At 41.9% G+C, this 20,556-nt stretch overlaps 1 protein-coding gene across 2 annotated transcripts in view; it reads left to right on the forward strand.

Moving 5' to 3' along the window:
* ELK3 (ETS transcription factor ELK3) overlaps window positions 1-20,556 on the forward strand; it is a 45,195-nt gene extending 24,639 nt beyond the window's left edge. For both annotated transcript variants that reach the window (XM_053404994.1, XM_053404993.1), the window contains exons 2-5: window positions 7,525-7,733; window positions 8,721-9,515; window positions 14,157-14,279; window positions 18,904-20,556. In XM_053404994.1, coding sequence (XP_053260969.1) covers window positions 7,527-7,733; window positions 8,721-9,515; window positions 14,157-14,279; window positions 18,904-19,002 — 1,224 coding nt within the window. In that variant the 5' untranslated portion in view covers window positions 7,525-7,526 and the 3' untranslated portion in view covers window positions 19,003-20,556. The remainder of the gene's footprint in view (window positions 1-7,524; window positions 7,734-8,720; window positions 9,516-14,156; window positions 14,280-18,903) is intronic.

The raw sequence follows: 20,556 nt of genomic DNA on the forward strand, positions 1-20,556 counted from the left end.
GCCTGCTCTAGAAAGAGATGCCCGGGAGCATGCTGGGAATGTGTCTTCCTCACATGACTAGGATGGGGAAAGCTCCCTCACCCAAGGCATGAGCGCTGGCACCTCTCCTTGGGAGAAGGAATTCCTCAGCCCAGGTCTGTGGCGGCTGGAGGGAGGGATGTTACAGAGGCACGTGGAGCCTATTCCAGAGAAGCTCAGTTGAGAAGCTGCCGAATTGGGCTTTGCTCTGAGAAAACGAGTACAAGAATCACTGTAGTAAATCAGTGAAAGTAGGTCTAATATAAGCCAGGGATGGGGAAACTTTTCCAGTCCAAAGGCCACTACCCCTCATGGGAAACCGTTTTGGGGGACAATGTGCTAGTAGTATGCAGGCCCAAAGATCTCCCCCCACCTCATGTGAAATTAGGACAAGCAATGAAACATTCTAGCCACAAGTGTGAACAAATCTGCATAAACTTAATGAATCCTCTCGCATACCTGGCGCATGTTAGCACCTCTAATTTGGCCATTTATTGCCCCTTGAGAGCGATGGGTTCCCTCCAGGAGACATGTTCCACTTTAATTTTAAAAAATGCAACCCCCCCCCCTTTGCATTTCCTGAAGAATCCAAGCTCAACCCTTGCTGGGAGCAAAAGTTACCCATTAAATCATGCGATCTAATTGGTTAAGGTGCCTGTGTGGCGGGAAGCCTAATCGCCATGACTCATAGCAGCTCATACCTGTGCCCTTTTATATTTAATGTCACCTGTGTCAGGGAAGACTTTGGTCTTTAAAATTTGCAACCTGTGCCAAGGCCAACCCCCCCTTCTGTTCTGCTCAATTCACCATGTCATAGTTGTGGCATCCCCAGGCTTGGTGCCCAGTGCAGTGGAACTGGTCACGCTGCCCTAAATCTGTGTCTTACCTCTGCCCATCCAGGACATTAACAAGATAACTTTGCAAACATAGGAACTTAAACCACTGTGGGGCTACCTTTGAGGGTGACCCGGAAACTACAACTAATCCAGAATGCGGCAGCTAGACTGGTGACTCGGAGTGGCCTCCGGGACCATATAACACCGGTCCTGAGAGATCTACATTGGCTCCCAGTACATTTCCGAGCACAATTCAAAGTGTTGGTGCTGACCTTTAAAGCCCTAAATGACCTCGGTCCTGTATACCTGAAGGAGCATCTTTGCAGCGCCGAGGGCCTTCTGGCAGTTCCCTCACTGCGAGAAGTGAGGTTACAAGGAACCAGACAGAGGGCCTTCTTGGTAGTGGCGCCTACCCTGTGGAACACCCTCCCTTCAGATGTGAAGGAAATAAGCAGCTATCCTATCTTTAAAAGACATCTGAAGGCAGCCCTGTTCAGGGAAGTTTTTAATACTTAATGCTGTATTGTTTTTAACACTCAATTGGGAGCCGCCTAGAGTGGCTGGGGAAACTCAGCCAGATGGACGGGGTAATAATAATAATAATAATAATAATAATAATAATAATAATAGCTGGCGCCCATCTATTTCACAGCCTTTGAAATTTCACAGCCTTCAGTCAGATGGTAGCCTCATGTACCATCAGGCTATATCCTGGGACTTCTAGAAGTGTGTGTAGATTTCTGCTGTGCTACAGCCATTTATTGTATCATTGGTTTTTTTGATGACAGGATTTTAAGCCGTTCTGTAGAACCTTCATGATTGGAGAATAGGACACAATGATACGGAATCAGAATAAATATCTGGATAACCTACCATCACTAGGGAATCAGTTGTCCTTGTTTACATGCAGTTTAGGAGGACTGCAGAAATCTCTGCAGAACAGTTTTAAAGTGGCACATTTTCAGGTGCCGTGCAGGGAGTGGTGAATCATTTCATGGTACTGAGGCAAGTTTGTAGCTAAGAGGTTGAGCAGGGAGGAGCAATTTATATGCCCTCCCCTTAATATAACAGATTAGAAGTATAAACCATTAACCATGAAACAATAATATTAGCTACAAGTGGATCCAGCAACAAAATGTTGCAGGAAGAAACGTTCCTGCTCAGTCAACTGCCCTGGCCCTCCTCCACAATATTTCAGACCGATTTCCAGTTTGGCGGTTGTATTTTGGGAGTTTCCCCATGGTGGGCTGAAATTAAAAAGCTTGATAAAAACCTGAAAAGGGTAGCAATTCTGTAATGATGGCTTCCTGGTTCATGGCAGTTGTAGTTGGTCATTATATCTGAACTGGTCAGACTATAGTTACTGCTTCCTTTTGCTTCCAAGCCAGAGAGGCATTGTGCGAGTCCCCATCTTCCCCCTCACCCAGATGTATTCCAGAGTGTTGTGGGGACCTCAGAGCAAGTTTGGGGCATGTGGGTGGAGAGTTCAATTGAGTGAGCAGAAGTCATTCTACTTGTGGAATGACTCCTTTGGATGCTGCTCCACAACTGGAAAGCCAGTTTGAAGCACCTATTCCAATTCTTGTTTGGAGAAAACAATGCGTTAAAGCAGGGATGGGAGAGACCTGGCGCCCTACAGATGTTCGATGACAGCTTCCATAAGCTGACTGGGGATGGTAGGATGGAAGCCACAGATCCCTCTTCGTTGTGACAAGGCCATTTTACTTTTATGTATTCCCTAACCAAAATCTATGGCTGTGCACAGACTAACCTGTCTGTAGCACAAAAAGGTTGTGTTTCCCCCCTCGATCCAGAATTGTTCCTGCGCATCCTCAATATGCTGCTTTCCATCTGGATTGATTCCAGATACAAGGGTGGGTGTGGTTACTTGATAAGCCTTTGAAAACCCTTCTCTAGATTCAGTTATCCATACCTTTTATTCCCTGTACTTGCCCCAGGGGAATGAAGAAGGAAATGGTGGTTGTGATCTTGGCTTATATACCCACCCACAACAAAGTTGGGCAAGTGTGGATACACCCCTCCCCCCCATTGTATGGACCTCCAACATCTGTTTACCTCCATTTTCAAATGCACACACCATTTGAATCAATCTGCAATAAGCTTTTGTTTTTGCAAAGAAACCAGTTTCTCAATAAGCACTTTCAGAGACAAAAATATGCAATAGATCCATATTGTTTGTGGGCTACAGAAAGAAGTACTTGGTCTATGTTGATTCTTCGATAAAATGTTGTGCAGCCTATGATTGCTTCATGCATGCTTAAAAATTAATATGTGAATGTAATAACATAAGATGGTTAACAAGAATCATATGGGCAAGGTGCATTTTCAAATAGTACTTTTTTTAAAGTGACAGGGATTTTTCTTTGAAAGGATCTTCCAGCAAAATGCTAAAGGGATGCATTTATACAATTATCCTGATTTTATATTGCACCAAAAAAGGACTTATCTGGAAACACTTAAGATGTGCATAAAAACATTGTGTGACATAATGAGTGCCTGGGCTTTACAAGTGCCAAAATATACATATAGTTGAGCCTAAAAATACATTTTACATAAACTTATATGGGTTTCCTCATGAGTCTGGAATGACTCCCCATGAACCTGTGCCCTGTCCCACACTGCAGTAATAAGTGTTGCATAGATGGGAATTACAGAATAGACATTCTTGCTTCTTAGAGGGAAATATTTAAATTGTTTTTTAAAAAACAACAACAAGGAATGCTAGTGAAACAAGTGTGGGTAGGTGAGACAGACAGACAGACAGACAGACAAACAAACAAACAAACAAACAGAATGAAGTGTTAAATCTGTGGTGTGCATAAGGCAGAAATGAACCACCCTGCTATTTTGCACGGGAAGTCATGTAGCCACTCTCACTAGTTATCCAGATTATGTTCTGCCATAATAAGATAATAGTTGCTCATATTGATTAAGTGGTAGAGAGTTTGCATGCCTGCCCGTAGTGAACTACTTTAGAGTTGAGGAATTGAGAACGGGACAATTCCAAGCTGAGGTCCTCATAGCCTTTTTTCTCATATTGGAGAAATTGGAATAGTAGCAACCCATCTCAGAGGAGTCTTTGATTCATATCTTGTGATGTGGGAATATTATGTACCCCATGTCTTCCACAAGGCTGTTGCTGTGTGTGCATGCACCTCAGGTTAATAAACCTGTGTCTGTACGTGAGTCTGCATAATGCCATTACAAAATTTCTCAAAAGAATTAAAATGTTTAATAACATAGAATGTGTTTTTCTAGAAAAGAAAAAGGGGTTTTAAAAATTCTGCTTATAAGGCTGCGCTAAAGCCTGATAGGTTTGCAAACAGAATCGTGTGGGATGATTCCTTGTGCACAGCTTCATCTGGCACTTTGCAAGGAAGCGTTTGAAATTATTCAGTGCCAATGTGGAAGAGTTACAAGAAGACTCAGAAGTTGTGTGCCACCTAGTGGCAGATACAGAAAATGTGCACATAAGGCCGCTTTTTATAAAAATAAATACAGTGGTACCTCGGGTTAAGTACTTAATTTGTTCTGGAGGTCCGTTCTTAACCTGAAACTGTTGTTAACCTGAAGGACCACTTTAGCTAATGGGGCCTCCCGCTGCCGCAGCGCGATTTCTGTTATTTCTGGGTTAGCGGATTTCTGTTATTTCTGTAACCTGAAGCGTATGTAACCCAAGGTACCACTGTACTGTATTTCAAAATCTACAACAGGGCAACACCTTTATTGGGACCAGAGAAAATGTCACAAAAGTGTGGCAAGCTTCCAGGTTCTCTTGAACAACCTTCCCCAGGTATTGTACACAAAGCAGAGGGAAGCAGGGAAGTTTAAAAATTAGGCTTAAATAGTAGGCATGGTTAGTTTGTAGACCAGTTCCAAGGCAGAGATTGTAGATTTACAGATATTCTGAAATCACATTATTTAGAATGATCTTATATTTTAGACTGACTGGAAGAAGTACGAATATGTCTCCCTTTGAATATTACCTTGCTTATATATTGCTTTAACTATCTTACTAATAGAATGACAGAAATATATTGCTTTAACTGTCTTACTAATTTACTTTTTCCTTGTTGTATAAACAATAGATGCTAATTCTTTGTAGATTTTTGACGTTTGCACAGATACGGGTTTTATTTATTTAAATGAGCTTTCCCGCTACGTTGAAATGTTCTCAAAATGGATCACAAAATAAATAACTTCAAATAATAAAATATGAAAACACCAAGCAATTGTGACCTTATAGACCTTCCCCGTTCAACTTGAGGAAGTTTGGGGTTTGAGAAGAGGGTGGTACGTGTAAGGATATTGGGGGCAGGGTTTTTTGTGTGCCCCCTTTCCACTCTTAATTGAAGCATATAACGTTATCCAGAATTTCAGTACAAGATTGGTTGCGCACAGTATAGGCATCTACTGGTCTCATCACTATTAAGTAATATTTGTACAAATTACTCTGGTTGATATATTGAACACAGCTGGTCAGATGTTTGAATCAAGACATTCACATGGTTTGTCACTTTAAAGTTTAAAATCAACTATGGTTTAATTTGAACATGTTCTTTGCTCCTCTCTCGCTCCTTCCTGCAGGGGAAGAAACAATCCAGAGCCTGGCTTTGTGGTACATGCAGAACAGCACTTGTAGTTGGTTGCTGCAAAAGAAATAGTGACTAGTAAGGCAACAACAACTATGTTGTTTTACTGTGCCTGTGGTTTATTACAAGGAAACAAACCATGAGCGCTGGTTCATCACAAAAAGCTAGCATCTTGATTGTATCCTCCAGGCGGAAGAGAGATAGGAGCCAAACACCTGCATTTTAGCAGCATCTACCAGCTTGTTCACATTAAACCATAATTTATTTTAAACTAGGGTTTAAAATGATGTACAAATAGGGGCATCGTTTCATTCTGTTAGCAAAAAATATATGTATGAAATGGGATTATCTAGCTGTCTTCTGCCATCACAAGTCCAAATTGCACTGAAATAAAGGGACTGGCTTTTATGCCATTGTGTTTTACAATTGCAATGCTGTTTTTGAAGCAAGGAGCAAGAATTTGAAAGACTAAACTATAGCGGGTCCCCCTCCCTGCTTGAGTTTACTAGGTGGGTGGAATCAGTAATCTGGATAGGAGAAGCAAAGAGAAAAAGCACCACATGCAACGAAGAAGCAAGAGAGAAATGGTTTCTTAAGTGTCTTGACTTTACCGAAGCACAACATGGTTCCGGCTAGGTCAAGCCATTCCACCCGTCTACAAAATGAAAGCAAGCGAATACATATAAATAAAACCTTAGCAATCTTTTCAGTGCAAGGCAAAAACATTTTTATTTGGCAATACATTTCAGGTTGCTGTAAATCCTAGTTTTGCTCTTATTTGCTGTCTTCCTGTTATCGTTTGATATTGTAATACGAGGTCTAGTTGTATACCAGCCTGGAATCCAAATCGGATGAAGGGTAGTGTGTACATGTTTTAAATAAATAAAATATTATAAGAAGTTATAACAATGTACTGAAGATCCTAAGTTAAACTATAATATTGCATAATTCTTTATCGTTTTTAAAAATAACAATCAAAAAGAGTTATTTTCCTATCACGGTTCAAACTGTTTGCTTAGACTTGAGAAATGCCTTAAGTCTTAGCACTGAGATGCTGGGCATGTGTATCTCTCTGCCCAGGTGTGAAGGGTGTAGTCCCAAAAATGTAATAGCAAAAAGGAAGAGAGGCTATGAAAAAGAAATATTACAACAATATCCAGCTCAGAACTGAGCGAACATAAGCACAGCATTTTCTAAACAAAGTAAACTGTGAGAAGTTCTGGAAACAATCTGTGGCCTTTTCACTTTTATGTGTACAGGGTGTATTCAGACATGTATTTGTCCCAGGAAAGCTGTACTCTGTCAATGTATAGGTGTGTTGACACCAGTCCATTTTTACAAGAACATCACTGTAACTTTGATGTTCTCTATCGCCATAGTATATTTTGCTTCCACTATCAACTTTATACAAAAGCAACAGCAGGAAAATGAAAACCCCAGAATTACAATAGTATTCTGAACACAGTCAGGACAGAAATAAGATTAGAGTTAGGCAGTCCCTTTGTGTCTACGCTTAGAGAGGGAGAGGGAGAAAGACCATGCAATGGCAGCCTGGATCCCATTGACTATTACAGAGGTAAGAGAGAGGGAGAGAGAGAACAATGGGCCATTGTGCAAAAATGGTAGCTTATTGGGAAATCCTTGGGACATTGGATATTCAGAATAAGATGTATCTCAGTATATGCTAAATGTGAAAAATGATATTTTAAAAAGGATGCCTCAATCCAGCATGGAATAATGCCAAAGCCCACTGAAATCAATGAGTTTCACTCTTTGCTGGGTTTAGGCTAGAATATTTCTCTCTCTCTGGAATATTATACTACAGTATTAGCAAAAAATGATAATTTTTACAGAATAATTTTACAATAGGGTTTATTGGGATATTTTAAAATGTGTTTTCTTCAGTATTTTATACATCCATTTTTTTAAAAAAATTGTACTTTCCTGTAGCACGTATAATTCTGTATATGATCCTACATAAGTGTTGTGGTCGAAACTAAGATGAGCAGATTAGGCAATGTTTACATTGTCTCCCTCCTTTTTTCTGTCCATTGCAGGCATGGAGAGTGCAATCACATTGTGGCAGTTCCTGTTGCAGTTGCTTCTCGATCAGAAACATGAGCACCTAATTTGTTGGACATCTAATGATGGTGAATTTAAGCTACTTAAGGCAGAAGAAGTGGCTAAGCTGTGGGGACTCAGAAAAAACAAAACTAACATGAATTACGACAAACTGAGCAGAGCGCTGAGATACTACTATGACAAGGTAATTTTAAAAATTCTATTTGTACAGTGCTTAAACAAGAAAGTAAAGAGTAGTAATATGCTTGTTAAAGGTGGAGTGCTGCCTTTTGGCCAAAAAGAGCCCCCCAAGGCTGCTCACAAAAAGTTAACACAAATAGAAAATTCAGACAGTAAAATACCACTTACTTACAAAGATTTCAGCCAACCATATTTTATCAATAATATATTTTAAAGTTTTAATTTTTTTTAAAACCTAAAACCCAAACGCATCATTTTCCTTGCCTAAATGCAAAAAGCAACCCCCTCAAAATGTCAAAAACAGTGCAGCAGTAATTTCCCCAGCAAACTGCCACCTAAAGGCAGGACAGCCTACAGACAGTTTATAAGGAGGAAGCATTGTCAATCAGATTGCACATATTATATTATGTTAGGCAGTTGCCTTTATAGAGTGTCAGACTATTAGTCTGTCGGACCCAGAATTGACTACTCCAACTGGCGGTGGCTCTCCAGCTTCTCAGGCTGAGGTCTTTCTCATCCCCTGTTACCTCAGGGCCAGATCTTATCTCCTCTAGCACTTGCAGGCCAAATTTGACAGGTGGGTGGGGGCTGCCCACCTGTCAGTCACCTGATGTCACAATGATGTCAGGTGATGGAGTGCTCTGAAATCCCCACAAGCAGCCAATCCCAGCTGGCCTCCTTGCCAGTGCATATTTACGAGTGCGCTTAAAGGCTCCCAATTGGTCATTGGCAGCCACATCGCCACCTGCCTCTCACCTGACATCACAAGGGGCTTCAGGTATGACACAGGTGGGCATGGTTTGGGGGAAATGGACTTGTGGCCTAAGTAACCACGTCAGGCCCAAGTAAACCCACAGGCTACCTGATTTTTTTAACTCGAAATGCCAGGAATCAAACCTGGAGCTTCCTGCCTTGTAGAGGAGATGCTGTTCACTGAGCTACTTTGTGAAAATACTAACAAATGTCACACTTGGTTTGCTGTTTAATGCAGAACATCATCAAGAAGGTGATTGGGCAGAAGTTTGTGTACAAGTTTGTGTCCTTCCCTGACATTTTAAAGATGGATCCTCATGCTGTGGAAATCAGCAGGGAGAGCCTTTTGCTGCAGGACAGCGACTGCAAGATGCCTCTTGAAGGTAGAGAGCAACACAAGCATGGCTTGGCGGCCCTGAAAGGCGCAAGCCGTAATGAATATATCCATTCGGGGTTGTACTCCTCTTTCACCATCAACTCCCTGCAGAACCAGCCAGAAACTCTCAAGCAGATCAAAACAGAGAAGCTGGAGGAGAAGCTGGAGGGGCCCAGCCCTCTGGAAGAAGTCCGAACTGTTATAAGGTTTGTGACAAACAAATCAGACAAGCAAGTCATGAGGCCCATAGTGTCCCTGCCATCAACATCCGAGGCAGCAGCTGCTTCTGCTTTTTTGGCATCCTCTGTCTCTGCAAAAATATCCTCACTAATGTTGCCCAATGTTGCCAGCATCTCGTCGGCTTCGCCATCTTCCTCCCGGTCGCCGTCTCTGTCTCCGAACTCACCCCTCCCTTCAGAACACAGAAGCATCTTTTTGGAGTCCAGTTGCCAGGATTCTGATTCTCTCGAGCCACTGAACCTCTCGTCAGGATCCAAGGCAAAATCTCCTTCTCTTCCCCCAAAGGCTAAGAAACCCAAAGGTTTGGAGATCTCGGCACCTCCAATGGTTCTTTCAAGCACTGACCTCGGCTCCATTGCCCTCAACAGCCCAGCACTCCCCTCAGGATCCCTGACTCCTGCTTTCTTCACTGCCCAGGTAAGACTTTGACAGGGGAATCCTATGCATGTTTACTTAGAAGTAAGCTCTGCTGAGTGTAGTGGGACTTACTCCTGCGTGTAGAGGATTGCCTCCTGAGTTCCTTTTAGTGATGCCCATGGCGTGCACTTGGGAAAAGTGCCTTTTTCCCCCAAGGACAGAAAGAAAAAAAGCAGCTTGTAGTTTATTAAGAATGCATGAGTCCTTTTTCTATTAAAATGTTCCTTAGATTAAAAATACAATCAAGTTACCGCATTTTTCGCTCTATAAGACACACCAGACCACAAGACGCACCTAGTTTTTGGAGCAGGAAAACAAGAAAAAAAATATTCTGAATCTCAGAAGCCAGAACAGCAAGAGGGATCGCTGCGCAGTGAAAGCAGCATTCCCTCTTGCTGTTCTGCCTTCTGGGATAGCTGCACAGCCTGCATTCGCTCCATAAGACGCACACACATTTCCCCTTACTTTTTAGGAGGGAAAAAGTGAGTCTCATAGAGCAAAAAATACGGTACTTATTTTTTAAATCAGTTATTACAAATAAAACAAATACAGCAGGAGCAAAAATCAGGAGAGCATCAGTCAGTAAAATATGTAAAAGCAGTAATACATCAGCATAGGCGAAATTGAAAGAGAGGCAGTGTGGCATAATGGTTAGTGTTGGACTATGACCTAGGAAACCACGGTTTGAATCCCCACTCAGCCATGAAGCTCACGCTCTTCCCTTAACCTGCCTCACAGGGTTGTTGTGAGGATGAAATGGGGGTGGGGAGAACCATGCACACCACCTTGAGATCCTTGGAAGATAAAAGTGCCACGCAAATGTAATCCATCCATCCATCAAAAACTGGGGAAATGTCAGTAGTTAAATAAATAAATAAAATAAAATAAAATAAAATAAAAAAACACTGGGGAAATGAAACCGTCCTAATCTGAATGACTGTAGTTCAGGCACCTCCCAAATCTTTGTGGGAAGGGTGTTCAAATAGGGGCACTACCACTGAGAAGACCCAGCTCAGTAATGCTCTGCCTTCCATGTAAATTTCATTCCTGTATTAACAGCTTTCCAGGTTGGATAACTCACCACTTCCAGCTATCTGCTAGAAACCTCTGCACGCGTTCCCCATGACGAATTTTGCATAGCATTGGGGCTTACAGGCACATTTGCAAAGTGGAGATGCTGTTGGGGGCACTGCACACAGACACACACACACACACACACACAAAAACAGAGAGAGAGAGAGCAAGAGAGTAATCAAATACATGTAAACCCACTATTGCCCATCTGCACTCAGTTAGGCTTTTGCTTTTCTTCAAGCCAAATCTTGGGTGGGTGTGTTGATCTTGCTGGAGAGTGCAGCTGGGAAGCAAGAGATCACACCCCTCCACAACAATTAGGCTTGAAAAAAGCCTTCTAAGAAAGTGGACACTTTAGATGCCAGGAAATCGGGATGCTTCCATGAACAAGAGGCCAGACCGTCCGTCCCCCCACCCTTTTCAAAGCTAGACAGCAATCATAACCTTAGAGTGGGATAGACCGTTAGCAGCTTAATTACATTTTGTAGTTTGCTGGCACCGTGGCCTTTCTCAAACAAAATATAAAATGACATGTTTAGGTCAAGCTGTTTTCTTTAATCATAAAGTGGTTTTGTGGTATTCAGAATAAAAAAGGCTGACTCCTTAAGGGCAGAATGAGTGTCTATGCAACTGTCTCTCCCTTTTGCATTAAGCATCAGATGGGCTTTAAGTCTGGAATCCTCTGCCACTGAATCCCAGGCATCATCTGCTTACATTAGCCATTTGGTAACAACAGAAGGTTGGTGCTCTACACTAGCATTGAAAGGTACACATCGTGCTAGTGAGAAGTGGGTGCTCTCTTTGTTGTCTTTGGGAGGTTGTTGATGGAAATCAGTTGCAGTCCTCCTCTTCCTTCGCTGCCATCTTGCAAGAGTCGTGTGTTATTCAGTCCAGCAGCAGTTCAGAAACTGCTATTTTAACATGGTAACGTGAATATGTATTTTAAAGCAGCATTCTTTTAAGTATTAAGATATGTACAGCCTGGCCCTTTCTGGAAATAACTGAAGACACTTTTGTTTTGATGACCTTTTCTGGTTTGATGAAAAGGTGTCTGTCTAGTTTTAAAAAACTAACCTTATTAATACTCTAAAATATCGGACAAACTAACTCTCTACAGGAAACACAGACACTGCACCTTAAAGCATCCATTCTTTAAGTGTTAAAACACATAATAACCTGGCTGGGATGTTAGCCCATCACATTCCAAATCTACCTCTTTTGGGGTTAAAGCCGCTTGGCTGGGACAGATGGGAATTGTAGACCAAAACATCTGGATGGCACCAGAGTAGAGAAGGCTGGCTTAAAAAATGCTCTTTGCTCAAGCCTTGTATAGAACAATAGGATTCCAACATTGTGCTGATGAGGGAGCAGAGCTTAGCCAAAAGACATGTGGTAGAACAGTTAACACTAAGCAGCGATCAACTCGGTCTATGGTGCTAAAAAAGGAAACCTAGTTATTTTGGGTATGAAAGCCTGAGAGTTTGCAGTTCTTTTAAAAATAAATGACCTGACAGTTGCTTTCTGAGCTGTGGGCTGCTTGCAAAAGAAATCTCAGATTTATTCATTCATGAGTCATGCTGCTGAAAATAGCATTTGAAAATCGACACAGGCCTAGCTAGGTAGATTTGGGCTACAGACCACTAACCTGGGCGCATGTTCCATGGAGTTCAACAAAATGCACCTCGGCAGAAACATGCACATGATTGTGCAGGAAGCTTCAGCAGGATGGCTGGGTTGGTCTGTTGCAGCAAAAGCATCAGTCTTCCAGCATGTTAAATGCCAGTCCATAAATTGTGGCATAAGTTTTGAAATGGACTCTAGTCCATGAAAACTTGCTGTAACAAATGTGCCATTATTTAAGTCACCGTTTAGCTTTTTGTAGTTGTAGCTGTAAAGTGGCAACCCTATACACTTTCCTGGGGAGTAAGTCCCAGTGGCTAGGAGATTTCAAAGTTGCATTCTGTGGGGTCTTATTCTGTCATCCTACAATAAATATACATTTTATGGTAAATATACCATTTATGGTATACAGTTATGTCCGCTTCTACTCTTCTTCAAAGATTAAAAGTGAGAACAATGTCTGATATTTGTGAAAATTTTTGTTGCCTTAGTTTGGCAACTTCCACCTAAATATACATTTGTGGATCATTGCAAGTACTAATTTCTTTTGCTCCATGTGAGCTAATGATGGCAAGCAATAAGGAAGAACCACAGTTCAGCGGTAGAACATATTCTTAAGGGTCCAAGCTAAATCCCTCATCATGTGATAGTCAGTATGGAGCTGTCCAGAATATATGCAGCATGGGGGGAAAAGCAATGTTCATACTTTTTTTTACCTTCTCTGTTAGAAAACAAAGTGCTTTCTCATTGTCAGCTGGGCAGATGTATCATGTGATTGTGGCAAAACAAAACTGAGCATGATGAGGCAGTGAAACTGCTTCCTTATTAAGAAAAGAGGTACTTTGCTCTAGAGTGATGTCATATTCTACAAGGGACACATTCAGCAACATTAACTTGAAGTGTTAATAAACAAAATAGCTTGCAGAGTAAATAAGCAGAGGAAAGGAGAGTATTATGCTCAAAGATAATAATAATAATAATAATAATAATAATAATAATAATAATAATAATATCATCAGCCTAGAGATTCTGCCATGGCGAAAAAGCAAAAATGAACTAAACAGTAGTGTTTTTTGTCATGTATTCCGGAGCAAGGGCTGACTTAGTTTAGACCTGTACAGCTTTCGTATTCCAGTTGTTTTTTCATGTGTTAGCACTTAAAGTGGCTATAGAATATGCAGAGTACATTGGTTTTGCTCAGTGCTTTGGACTTACACAGTAAAGCTAGACCCAAAGGATTGCAAACATAGGAAGGTGCCGTATACCAAGTCAGGCCAGCGGTCCATCTACATCAATTTTGCCTATGGTGACTGACATTGCCTCTCCTGGGTTTGAGAGACAATTTTCCCCAGCCTTAGCTGGAGGCAGCTGGAATTGAACCCATGACCTGATGCATGCAGAGCAGTTGTTCTGCCGCTGAGGTATGGCCCCTTCCCCTAAGGGGAACTGACACGAGGAGTGTCCTGCAAATGCTTAGGTGTCCACACAGTGTGATAATAGGCAGATTCTATGGCAGTTCATGTGCTTTTGCTTACATACACACAGCTTTGGATCACAGAGTGCTCTCGTGTGAGACGTAGAACAGCCCTTTTGTGAGGAGAAGGGCATATTTGGACCCTCTTTCTCCATCATTTTCTGCTCATAGTTCCCCTTTCCAAGAAGATGCAGCTAGAAAGAAGTTGCATAGGGACTCAGCCAGAGAAAGCACAGTATGTGCAATGACAATTCTTACACCAAATCCCTGTTAAAATGCTAATGTTAAAAATCCCGAGGTTCAGAAAGGAAAACAGTTTCTAAGCACAAAACATCTGTCTGAAAAAAAGCTATGGGGCGAAGCAACGAGGAGGGCCTCCTGTAACATTCAGCCGGGCAATGTGAGTCAAGACATGGCTAAGCCAAAGAGTAGATGAACGTCGGAACACACGCCGTGTGTCTTTTGTCTTGCAGACCCCCAATGGATTGCTGTTGACCCCGAGTCCCTTGCTTTCTAGCATTCACTTCTGGAGCAGCCTCAGCCCCGTCGCTCCTTTGAGTCCTGCCAGGCTGCAAGGACCAAACACCCTGTTCCAGGTAGGTTGCAGCAATGACTCTGCTCTCTGAGGGGGCGCTTTCTGGCCAGGTAGCCAAAGGAACCTTTTTGAGGCTGGGGGTGGAGGCATTTCCATTCTGAAAAGAGGTAACATTAGATGTGCAAAAACAATCCCTTCTCTCAGGAAAGGAGCTTCAGTAACAGGGGGAGAGACAAAGCAATGAAGATGCCAAAAGGCAGGAACTTTACACATTGCACTGAAGGAGGTTTACTGCTTCTCTGGAGTCATCCTCTTAAAGGGGCAGGCGATTGTTATCACTAGGGCAGCAGCAGAGGTGGCTTCGGTTGATAATTATAAGCCAAGCTGAGATAGCTCAGTTGGTAGCACATGAGACTCTTAATTTCAGGGTTGTGGGTTTGAGCTCCACGTTAGGCAAAAGATTCCTGAATTGCAGGGGTTTGGACTAGATGATCCTCGTGGTCCCAACTCTCAAATATTTTGATTCTAAGTCCCCCCTCTGTCATAAGTTAGTGAAAACAAACGTGCCAGACACCTTGATGATACCTTGATGAAGATGTTGACCCAGTGTGCGGCACCTGTGAAAAAGGCAAAAATCCTTGCTAGGGATCATTAGGAAAGGAACTGAAAACAAAATTGCCAATATCATAATGCCATTATACAAAGCTATGAAGCAGCTGCATTTGGAATACACCGTGTGCTGTTCTGGTCGCCTCAACTCAGAAAGAGGTTCAGAAAAGGGCAACCAAAATGACCAAGGAGATAGAGCAACTCCCCTAGGAGGAAAGATAAGATGAGCAAAAAGGGACACAATAGAAATGTGTAAAATTATGCATATGGAGATACTTTGGGACATCCAACAAAGCGAAACGCTGGAGGATTCAGGGCAGATGAAAAAAAGTACTTCTTCACACTGCCCATAGGAGGCAGTGGTGGCCACCCACTCAGATGGCTCTGAAACAGTAGACAAATTCATGTAAGCATGGTAGCTGCTGGCCATGATGGTTATGTTCTGCCTCCACTGTCAGAGGTAGTATGCTTCTGTATACCAGTTGGCCACACAGTGCTGAACTGGGTGGGCCATTGGCCCGATCCAGCAGGCTTCTCTTATGTTTTTCTGGCAGCTCTGATGTTTCAGCCAAAATATGTCAAAGAGACTGTACGTCAAGACTTATCTGTGCATGGGAAAACAGAAAACCCCCCACAAAAGAACATGAAGGTTTCTCAAGAGGATTAGCATGCCCCATCTGAGGCTGTGTTAAGGGAAGCTGCAAGAACAGTTTAAAATCACAAGGATTAAAAATGTAGAGAAAGCGCTCATGATCGCAGCAGGGGCATCTTGGCTCCATGAGTACAGTATCATGTGGGTTTTTTCCAATCCCTATTTTAAAGAGGGAGAAATTATACTGGGTATGAAAATGTTAGCACCATCACCTGGAATTTGGCTTCCTTGGCTGACGCAGGAAAACTACACTTACCAATAACAGGAAGGAGTAAATTTATGTCAGGGAAGCACCTGGAGCAAGCAAGGAAGATGTAACTGCAGGGTTACCATGCCGTTGAAGTGAGTGGGGGCTGAGATCACCAAATTCCTGCCACACCGGGCACTTCAATGTGTCTCCGTAAATTCAGCCTATAAGAACTGTAGGCTTTTTATTAAAGCTCTGTAGCAGCAGTGCTGTGGTGTGCTATCTGCAAATATTCAAGTTTGTGTTGTGCTACCTTGCACTCGCATCTGCATTCCTGGGTTTAAGGATTTTTTCATACAAAGAAGACAAGGATTTTTGCTGAAATTCGGGTATCTGGTTGCAATATACCTGCTTCTCATGTTCAGGTCAGAGTCCTGTTGCAAACGTCTCTAAAAACTGGTGGCTTTGTTTTTGTTGTTGTTGCCTACTACAGCCATGCAAACATGCTTGCATTCTTTCATTCCACCCCTTAATAAATTAACAATTGTGTGCTTGTACAAATTGGTGTGCTCAAGGCATTCCCACCAAGTATAAATTCCCTCTTTGTCCTAGTAAATGTTTTTCTGCTGAGTGTGTGCACTCAGGAGGGGGGGGGGAGAAACCACACGCCCCCTAAGTGACACTGGGTAGTGTTTAAGCAGAAATGGAAGTTGGGGAGAAGGTGCTGCAGGGAAGGAGTTGTGGGCTATTCCCAGGTTGTCAATATACAATGCACCTCGTGCAAACCAGATTCATATCCAGTATATACTGCAATGCATTATGTGAAATAGTCCAGTGTTTTGTAGATCGTCGTTGTACAGGCTTGATCCTGACTCTAAAATGCACACAAGGGGAGGGAGGGGGGGAGAGGAAAAAAGTTTGGAGTATATACAGCACTAGATATAGAGCATTTGGAAGAAGACACTTGCCACCAAAATCTGGGAATGGACCCCAACTTGTGCAGCACAGCTTCAAGAACTAGGAAACCCCAAATATCCAACTCCCCATATATCCTCACTAAGCTTCAACAACTGTTCTGACTTAGAACACAACCTGCTTTGTAGCAGTCCTCCTAGGGCTCTCTTTCGCCTCACACGAACTCCCTTATTTTTAGCATTTCATAATTTTGCACACTTGATTAGAGCCATCCAGCTAGGATCAGACAGAAGCACCCACGACTTGCCCTGTAGTGAGAGCCAAGTGCATCCAGCACCTATTAGTGGTAACTGGAAGTGAAAAGGGGATCCAGATCCGTCACATCAAGGGCCCTGATTTGACTAACGTGTGGTTCAGAGAAAGGCCAAGATGACAAATCTATTAGCATAGGAAAAGTGTTCTTCCCAAGAACCAAATAAGAAGTGGCAACAGCCGCTGAGCCTGAACCTGATCTAACTCACCAAGGATTTGACTTGTTTCTTTCTTTAAAGGGCTCACTGCGCTCACTTCCATCTTCACAGGTAAAGCCTTTCCCGATCAAGGGTGCTTTGAGGGCAAAGTACAGCACTGCATATTGTGAGAGCAAGTTTTGTATCCAGGATAATATGTGGATGGGCAGAGTGCTGAAATCTCAACTAACGTTCCGGACAGGGGTTACAAATTTTGTCCACACATAGGATGCAGATTTTCTCCTTCCAAAAAAATATATTGAGATTGGGGGGGGAGAGATATCAACACTCCAAATAAGCTTGCTTTACCTTTTTTCAAGGTTTTCCTTATGATCACCTTTTGAGGACATACTTTATAAAGCTTAAGCCGATAGTGTGCTTTGGTGTACAAAAAAGGGCTGGAAAGCGACAAATGGGGCATTACAATGCTGCTCAGGTGATTTCAAGAAACTTATGTATGTGGGGGGGGGAAATGCAGGTGCTGTTACAGAAAATTAAGACACGCTATTCTGGCACACAAGCCAAAGGAGTTGGACTGGTGAAACTATTTCTCTTAAGTTGGCATACAGGTAAAACAACTTCTGTTTCCCAGCAGATGGGCGAGGAGAGTCCTGCATCCAGCTTACTTCACTGGATCAGGTTAATTGGTAGAGCCTCTTGAGGAATGTAATTAACTTACTCCAGGTTTGAAAGCTTGCAGTATAATTAGGGCAATGAGAGACTTGTTCAAAGCTGCAGTTCACTCTGCAATAAAGGTCTAAAACAATAGCAGGGAAGCACGGCTGGAATTCATCTCAGACATCCCACTGGCTGATGTTGCTTTGCAGCCAGAATCCATACCATTGTTTGTTTGCATATTATTTGCCCAATAGTTGCAACTGAGCAGTTCCAGGGAAGAATCTGGGACCCTTCGTGTCAGGCAGTGCACAAACACACAAAGAGAGCTCATTCTGAAGAGCTGGGACTCTAACAAGACATGGCAAGTGAAGGAATAAAGACACAAAGCTATGATTGATTGCAGGATTAATTTATTAAGCAAATCAGAGCATTTTGCATAATTGCAGGAAGGCTGAACATGTATGTTCCAAATGTCTCTATTTACAAAAACCTATTAGGATGAGTTGCTGGAGGTTCATTTCTTCTTCTGCCCCCTATCCCTGAGGGTTTCCTGAAGTTAAGTATCTGACTTGGGTCGTCGCATCTTGTTTCTAATGCCCATGCAATTAAATCCATGCACAGCCTGCCATTTCACATGCTTGGTTGATTATAACATTATTACAGGACAATTACATTTTTCTAGTGTACCTTTAGCAATAACAACACCCTCGCTTCTTTTAAAACAGTACAGGACAGTCAGTTGTAGAGTAGAATTAGAACAGTGGCATGGAGGTGAAGAGCTTTCGACTACATTATTTTTGGGTACACATGCTCCCACAGTCACTCTACTCAAGGAAGTGTCCCTATTTACATTGGTGAAACAATAAAGACTGTGCCAGAATGGTGGCTGCTTGGGCTGCAGTTAAGATGCAGGCTGTGCTTCTATGAGAGGTGGGCTGGAATTAAAAGTGGATGGGACACCCCTTCTCTTTCTCTGTCTCTCTCCAATGCTCCTTTCCCTTCCCCACTCTTTGCCATCTGCATGAAATTAGGCCAAGGGCTGCATGTGGCTTAAGGGAGCACAGGTTGCCCATACATCTTAAAATTATTTGGTAAACTTAAAAAGCACTTATGGTTTAGAGTCTAGCGTTATCTCTGGTTTGAACCTTAATGCACATCTTAAAGACAATATTTCTTGTTTGTTCCCCTTTTGCAGTTTCCAACTCTGCTCAATGGTCATATCCCAGTGCCAATTCCCAGCTTGGATGGGACTTCTTCTCCAGTTCTCCTGTCTCCAAATGCTCATAAATCCTGATGTCTCAGCAAATTAAAGGACTCACTCACAAACTGGATTTTACACAGCCATTCTGATGGGTTTCATTTTTCTGGTGACACTGGGAGGACATCATGAAACCCTCTTTTACTATGGTTTGCACTTTTCATTACATGAATGATCTACTTGTATGATGTTTATTTAGCATTTTTAAACAGTGTTTTTTTATCAGAATCTGTTGTGCATTAAAATGAGTTATAATTTTTTTTTATATCCGTGCTCTCCAAGTGTTGAACACTGTTAATGAAGTACTTTTCTTAATAGATTTCAAGACAATTATCTAAAGGATGTGAAACTTTTTAATCCTGTATTTCTGCATATTATGCACCATGCTTGTATAAACTATAACCGGCTGTGCCTTCTTTTGCATAATGTTATATAAATGATTTATATATTTTCCAGTATTAAGGTAAAGGTTGAAAAGGAACCAAGTATTGAACAGCCCCTTCCCCATGCTAGTATTTCAGTATTACCCTTGCGGTAGGCCATATGGTGCCGTGTATTCATGTAATTTTGAATTAAGTGCTTTCCAGTTATATAAAGAATCCTCCTATTTCCTTGCTGAACTGTGGGGCCATAATAAATATTTTGGCCAGTAAGTGTGTTTAAGAATAGGACACTATTTAGATATAGGTGCTTCAATTCTTCTCTGTGGTAAGAGGAACATGGCCTTAAATATTTACAATGTATTTTAGGGACATTCTTAAATTGAGAAGATATAGCCTTGCTCAGTGCCACTCATTTTCATGTATTCATTGACTGAAGAAACTAATCTGATCTTCATTTTCCTGACCATACTCAAGGTATTGTACCTTCTAAGTTAAATTTTCCAGGACTTTGAAGCCAGTGGCTCCCGTTTCACATGGCCAAAGGCTTAAAAAACTAGGCAGTTTTGGACAATTTTAAGAAGAGTTTCTAGCCCTCATGATTACATTTTTTTAAAAAAAGTCTGTGAGTGTGAGAGACATACAATACAAAGTGTAATGTGTTCAGTAACAGGTTACTACAGAAAAAATATTACTGAACGCTGTGATTTAATAACACCAAGGTGTTTGTTCTCCTCAGAAAGCTAAAATACTGAAGACGGAGAAATAGAGGTTGTGTCACTTTCTAGAATATCATGACTATAGTTTCCTGAAGGTGACATACAACGCAAAAGCAGAATTGAATAAGTCTGGGTGGCACTGTATAAAAAGAGCATTGTGTCCAGGAGCTGTATTCTGGAAAGTATCTCATGCATGCATATTTTATGAACATGTTAACTATATCTAAACACTGAAAATATTTAGATTAAATGAAACATCCCAACCTATGTCATGTTCCCAAAGTTCATTTGAGAAGTTATATAAACTCCAGTTCTACTCTACACAAAGCCTACTTTAATAAGTCAATCTAACTTGAAAAGCGCTGGTTCCATTGATTGAGAAACAGCCAAACACTCCGGCAGAAATAATAAACTGTTGGTCTTCCAGGTTGTGAAACTGAAGCCTGTGTGTGCTTTTAAATAAAAATATGAATAAGGAATACTGTCCTATA

The sequence above is a fragment of the Podarcis raffonei genome, chromosome 10 (assembly GCF_027172205.1).
Source record: "Podarcis raffonei isolate rPodRaf1 chromosome 10, rPodRaf1.pri, whole genome shotgun sequence".
NCBI lineage: Eukaryota > Metazoa > Chordata > Lepidosauria > Squamata > Lacertidae > Podarcis > Podarcis raffonei.